General features: G+C 38.7%; 1 protein-coding gene across 1 annotated transcript in view; it reads left to right on the plus strand.

Moving 5' to 3' along the window:
- HSPA4 (heat shock protein family A (Hsp70) member 4) overlaps positions 1–6,110 on the plus strand; it is a 65,902-nt gene extending 59,792 nt beyond the window's left edge. The window contains exons 15-19 of the mRNA XM_053567194.1: positions 791–916; positions 1,628–1,735; positions 3,934–4,053; positions 5,377–5,538; positions 5,866–6,110. Coding sequence (XP_053423169.1) covers positions 791–916; positions 1,628–1,735; positions 3,934–4,053; positions 5,377–5,538; positions 5,866–6,069 — 720 coding nt within the window. The 3' untranslated portion in view covers positions 6,070–6,110. The remainder of the gene's footprint in view (positions 1–790; positions 917–1,627; positions 1,736–3,933; positions 4,054–5,376; positions 5,539–5,865) is intronic.
- Positions 6,111–6,758: the final 648 nt, after the last annotated feature.

The following is a 6,758-nucleotide window of genomic DNA, read 5'->3' on the forward strand; positions in this document are numbered from 1 at the left end:
CCTCAAGATATGGCCCCAGATTTCTAGGCTCAAACCACTGTCCTCCCTCAGCCTCCCAAGTACCTGGGACTACCGGTGCATGCCACTTTGCCATGCTAAATTCTTTTTCTTTTTCTTTTCTTTTCTTTTTTTTCCTGTTTCTGTTTCTTTTCCTTTTCTTTTTTCTTTCCTTTCCCCTTTCCTTCCTTTCCTTTCCCTTTTTCTTTTCCTTTCTTCTTCCCCTTTCCCCACCCCTTCCCTTCCACTTCCCTTTTCTTTCCTGTCTCAGTCTTCCTCAGGCTGGTCTTGAACTCCTGGCTTCAAGCAGTTTTCCTGCCTTAGCCCCTGAGAATGCTAGGATTATAGGCATGAGCCACTGTGCCTGGCCTTTAAATTCTTTATTTTTGCTTTTGAGTGTGTGTATACCTTGATATTTTTAGTGCTTTTCCCTAATGACACAAATCTATCTCTCTGTTTTGTTTTGGAGACAGAGTCTCCCTACTTCACCCTCGGTAGAGTGTTGTGGTATCACAAGTCACAGCAACCTCAAACTCCTGGGCTTAAGCGATTCTCTTGCCTCAGCCTCCCAAGTAGCTGAGACTACAGGTGCCTGCCACAATACCCCGCTAGAAAATCTCATTTCTTTATCTTAAATATTTGTTAGGACTAGTCTTCCATCTTTCATTTGTTGGGTGACTTAGAGAACTAATAGGATTTGGGGAAGAAGAACTCTCTGTTATATTAGTATTTAAGTGAAAATTGTCTTGTGTTAATATCTGATTTATATATAATATTAATTTAATGTTCGCAGGGTAAGATGATCATGCAGGATAAATTGGAGAAGGAGCGAAATGATGCTAAGAATGCAGTGGAAGAATATGTGTATGAAATGAGAGACAAGCTTAGTGGTGAATATGAGAAGTTTGTAAGCGAAGATGTAAGTGTATGCCGCAGTGTGCCTAGCTGCTTTGTGTCTTTTAGGAGCATCTTAAATGGATTAGAGGGGAAGCCTGCATGGTAAAATTACTAAACATGTACTTTATGTTGGGGAAGTTTTATATAGTTAATTACGTATAAGTATTTATTAGTGCAGTTGTTTACTAAAGATAGTCTTTGTACAACAGAAATTTATTTTTTGAAAAGAGACATAGGATCTTACTCTGTTGGAGTGTAGTGGTTTGATTATAGCTCACTGCAGCCTTGAACTCTTGGGCTTAAGGGATTCTCCCACCTCAGCTCCCTGAGTATCTGGGACTATGGCAGGAGCGTCTGTACCCAGTTAATGTGCATCTCTTTCACAAATCTGTTTTTTGACACATTGAATGCTATTATTTATCTTGTATTTTTCTTAAAATGAGCTCATTTTATCATTTTAACTCACTTGCCTTTAAGTACAGTTTTGGTTGTGAAATTTTCACATATTACATACCTGTAAGTCCCCTGGGCCAAGAGAGTAAGTAATACAATAAAACTCCCATATACCTGTAAAGTAAAACATTCGCTAACATTGTTTTCTATATTCCTGTCTCCTCCCACCTTCTATTTTAAAGATAGTCCCAGATATATCATTGCATTTTGTGTCCTTGACTGCACCTATGATTCAGCTGGTGTTTGATTGACCTAGTTACAATGCTTTCTTTATCTTTAGGATCGTAACAGTTTTACTTTAAAACTAGAAGATACTGAAAATTGGTTGTATGAAGATGGAGAAGACCAGCCAAAGCAAGTTTATGTTGATAAATTGGCTGAATTAAAAGTAAGTGACTCTCAAGTTGTGAGAGTATCCCAAATCTTTGTTGAAGCTTCCAAAGAGAACTCAAAATTGGGAGGAATTCTCATGTCAAGCAAAAAAGACAGGGTAAAAGTGATGTTTGATGAACTGTATCCTGAAGACAGTCTAATTATTATCCTCACTTTCAGAATCTTGGATAATAACAAAATAATTATTCTGAAAATTGAGTTTTGACTTCACAGTTCTTTACTGAATTGGATATTTAGTGCTTTCTTACTGTTCATAGATAGTAGTCACTGCCCTGAAGACACCTGTAGTGTGTTTGGGGCAGTACTGTTTTTGTAGGTTTGATTTTTGATAAAAGCAAAGTATCTTGTTTAGAGTTTGAACAACCTGATTGTTAAACCTTTGGGTTGAAAGAATTAAAAATTGAGGCCTTTTGTTTGGGAAAGAATACAAATGCACAAGAATGAACTTTTTACATTTCCTTTTAGTTTTAGCTCTGGGTTATTTGTTTTTTTTTTTTTTTTTTTTTTTTTTGTGGAAGTGGGCCATTGTGACTACCCTCTTGAATGCAAGTTCTCAAGGATAGATCCTGTAGTTATCCTTCTGGAAGAATAGTAGGAGTGTCCATGAGGTCTTTTCTATTATTTGTGTGCTTGTTTTGCCTTTTATTCCGGGAGATGTGAAACAAATGAAAATAGAGAGACTAATAGCTTCAGCTGTTTTCATTTTATGGGTAATTTATTTTTATTTCTTCCTACTCTCAAATTATTTGAAATAAGCCCCCCACTCCTTTTTGTTGTAGAGACAGTCTTCATTGCTTAGTCTAGAGTGCTGTGGCATCAGCCTAGCTCATAGCACCCTCAAGCTCCTGGGTTCAAGCAGTCGTCCTGCTTCAGCCTCCCAAGTAGCTGGGACTACAGTGGTTTGCCACAGCGCCTGGCTCTGCTCCCTTTCCCTCTCCCTCTCTCTCTCCTCTTCTTCCTCCTTTCTTTTATTTCTTTCCTTCTTTCTGTCTACCTGTCTCCTTTTTTTTTTTTTTTTTTATGGTATCAAGCTATTGTCCTTGGTAGAGTGCTGTGACATCACAGCTCACAGCAACCTTAGACTCTTGGGTTCAAGCAATTTTCTTGCCTCAGCCTCCCAAGTAGCTGGGACTACAGGCACCCGCCACAACACCTGGCTGTTTTTTTTTTTGTTGTTGTTGTACTTGTTTAGCTGGCCCTGGCCAGGTTTGAACCCGCCACCCTTGGTGTATGTGGCTGGCGCTGTAACCGCTGTGCTACGGGTGCCAACCCCCCCCCCCTTTTTTTTTCTTTTAACAGATGGGGTCTTGTTTTTGCTCATACTGGAGCTCAAGTGATCCTCCTGCCTCAGCCTCCCAGAGTGCTAGGATTATAGGCGTGAGCCACCATGCCTGGCCTTAAAATTTTACTTTTGGTAGGCTTTCTTTTAAAAATTGTATTCATTATTTTAGATTTCCCTTAGCCTGGATTTTGCCAATTTTCATATCCAAGGTGGTGGTTTACTTTTGTTAAGTTGGTGATTAGAGGCTTCATCAGATTTAGATGACTTCTTAAAGAAAATTATTTTTGGCAAGTATGCTTCTACTTAGTATTGTCTCTTAGGAGACAATAATTTTTTTTTAAACTTTTTTTTTTTTTTTGAGACACAGTCTCACTTTGTCGCCCTTGGTAGAGTGCTGTAGCATCACAGCTCACAGCAACCTCCAGCTCTTGGGCTTCAGTGATTCTCTTGCCTCAGCCTCTTGAGTAGCTGGGATTATAGGCCCTGCCACAACACCCAGCCATTTTTTTTTTTTGTTGTTGTTGTTGCAGTTGTCATTGTTGTTTTAGCTGACTGGAGCCTTGAGCCTTGTTCGAACCCGCCACCCTCGGTGCATGTGGCTCGTGCCTTTCCCACAGAGCCCCAGGCACCGCTGTAAACCGTAATTTTTAGCTGTCTTCCCCACTGTGTTTTGAGAATTAGAGCTCAGGTAACAAATTGAATCAACTCCACATAGAACAATTTTGAGGCATACCTTCATGACCATCCTGCAGCAGCCTTATATATCCAGTGGGCTGGAGAAATAAATTACTTGTATATGGCACATGGAGTTTAAATGTACTTTATATTCAATCTTAGTAATAGTAGAAACAGTACAACTCTTACATTTTAAGCTGCACTATGAAGACTTGTATATTCTTTCTTTTGTTAAGAATCTAGGTCAGCCTATTAAGTTACGGTTCCAGGAATCTGAAGAAAGACCAAGATTATTTGATGAGCTAGGGAAACAGATCCAACAATATATGAAAGCAATCAGTTCTTTCAAAAGCAAGGTAACTTTTCCTCCCTTTTCCCTACATTTATTTTGGTGAAGATATGTTTTAAGGGATTTGTGCAGTATTTTTTTCTTTTTCTACTTAACTGTTTAATATTGGTTTTATTTTGGATATTAATGTAATGTGTAATGGTTTATAGACTATTAATAACAACCATAGGATTTGTTGTATCTTTTTAATAAGTGGATTCTGAAATTGAGCAGTATTGTTTAGTTTCTTTCTGCTGTTGTGAAATGTTTTACCAATGTTTGACAAAACGTGCTCTACTCTCGTTTTTCTGAGAACACATTAGGTGTGTTACTTGGTTTGTATACAGATGTAGGACTATCATAATGGTAAGCTACCTAACAGTTTTGAGCACTGTATGATATACACTCCAGAAACTTATTCTCTCATTGAATTTACATAGTAGCCTTGTGAGGTAGGCGATAGTATCAACTGTTATAGATAACTTCTAACTTCCTTAAACCTCACTTTCCTCAGGCAACACTCAAGGTTAGCTAGTTGAGAGAGGTGGCATTTACCTGGAAGTCCGACCCCAAAGTTTGTGTTCTAACTACTCCATTAATGTCACTGTAAGAAATACTAAGCATGATAAATTGGGGCTTTTTTTATTGTACCCTCAATGAATCCCCAACAATTAAAAAAAAAATTTTTTTTACTTTTTTTTTGAGATCTAGAGTTGAGTGCTGTAGCATCATAGCTCATAACAACCTCAAATTCTTGGGCTCAAGTGATCCTCATGCCTCACCTTCCCAAGTAGCTTGAAACTACAGGTGCCTGGCACAATGTCTGGCTAATTTTTCTATTTTAGTGGAGACAGGGTCTTGCTCTTCCTCAGGTTGGTCTTGAACTCCTGAGCTCAAGCAATCCACCAACCTCAGCCTCCCAGAGTGCTAGGATTATGTGTGTGAGTCACCGTGCCTGGCCTTAAAATCTTAACTTTTGACAGGCTTTCTTTAAAACATTGTGGTCATTACTTTGGTTCTGAACTAGCATGCCTGATTTTTTTTGAATTGTGAGATTAATTTTATAAGATATTGTGTAAAATATGTTGCAGCCATTTGCACTATTAAAGCCTGTTAATTACCAACTTAATGTATTTTCTTGGCCTCAAATCTGTTTCCTGAGAGTGTTGTAAAAATTGTGGTTATGTTTCTTTTCTTGAATATTTAATGTCTGTTCAGGTTGTGAGGCTAAATGTGCTTCCTTTTTTATTAAAGATTGTAACTTTTTGAAAGATGGCAATGATGATCTTGACAATATTTGAGGAGGGAGGGTATCATCCTTTAGCAGTTGTTTGACTGCTTCTGGTTGTAGGAGGACCAGTATGACCATTTGGATGCTGCTGACATGATGAAGGTAGAAAAAAGCACGAATGAAGCAATGGAGTGGATGAATAACAAGCTGAATCTGCAGAACAAGCAGAGTCTGACCATGGATCCCGTTGTCAAATCAAAAGAGATTGAAGCTAAAATTAAGGTAATTTCTTCCCTTATAAAATAGCTCTTTCTTGTCATCTTTGTTATTAATAATCTTTAGGTGACATTTAGGAGGTCCAAGTTTCTTTTCTTTCTTTCTTTTATTTTTTTTTTTTCCTTTTTGCAGTTTTTGGCCAGGGCTGGGTTTGAACCTGCCACCTCTGGTATATGGGGCCAGTACTGGCCCTACTCCTTTGAGCCACAGGTGCCGCCCAGGAGGTCCAAGTTTCATTATTGCATTTTAGCTTCTGGGTCAGCAGTTAGCTGGGAGAGGTTGGATTTAGGTTTATATGTAAGAAACCACAGTTTTCTCTTTTACCCCTTCTAGGAGCTGATAAGTATCTGTAGCCCCATAATTTCAAAGCCCAAACCCAAAGTGGAACCTCCAAAAGAGGAGCAAAAAAATGCTGAGCAGAATGGACCAGTGGATGGACAAGGAGACAGCCCAGGCCCACAAGTGGCTGAGCAGGGTACAGACACAGCTGTGCCTTCAGATTCAGACAAGAAGCTTCCTGAAATGGACATTGATTGATTCCAGCAGTTGTTTATATTAAAACAGACTATTATAAAGCTTTAAGTTGTCAACTTTGTTCTAAATATCAACTAGAGCAAGTGAATACTGAAGATTTCTTAGTTTTTAGGGAATTTTTGGGGAGGGGATATGTATGGAACATTTTGACTTCTAAATAGTTAGATACAGAAATTAAGTGCATTGTATCTTTTCATAATGGTACTATTTAGAAGCCTAGTTAGCTTACTGGGCTTATGCTTCTTCACTCCTTTTATGTTTAATCATGCGTCTACAAGAATAATTTTATTTTGGAAAGTTGAGCTATAGCAAAAGCTATCCCTAGCTATCAAGCAGACTTTTCATTGTGACTTACATGACAGAAGCTCTAATTATGCCTCAAAAATCTGTTGTGGAGATTGCCACTAAGGCTCCCTGCCTGGTGTGGGGATGGGGTCTCCCTCTGTTTTGAGGGTTAGAGCATAGCATGGCATAGATTAACATAGCAGAGCAACAGAGGTATGCTTTGGGCTTCTTCACACTTCACCTCCACTTCTACCTGTATCTCTTCTTCCTTCTCTGAATAAAGAGATCCCATTATAAATGCCATGTTCTGCTCTCGGGAAAATAGACCTCCTCACCTAGAGCAAGTTGTTAACTGAGGGTTTTAGACATAGAGGTTCTTTCTGAAAGTATGTTTATTAATACTCCAA

Source organism: Nycticebus coucang, chromosome 17 (genome assembly GCF_027406575.1).
Source record: "Nycticebus coucang isolate mNycCou1 chromosome 17, mNycCou1.pri, whole genome shotgun sequence".
NCBI classification, from domain to species: Eukaryota; Metazoa; Chordata; class Mammalia; order Primates; family Lorisidae; genus Nycticebus; species Nycticebus coucang.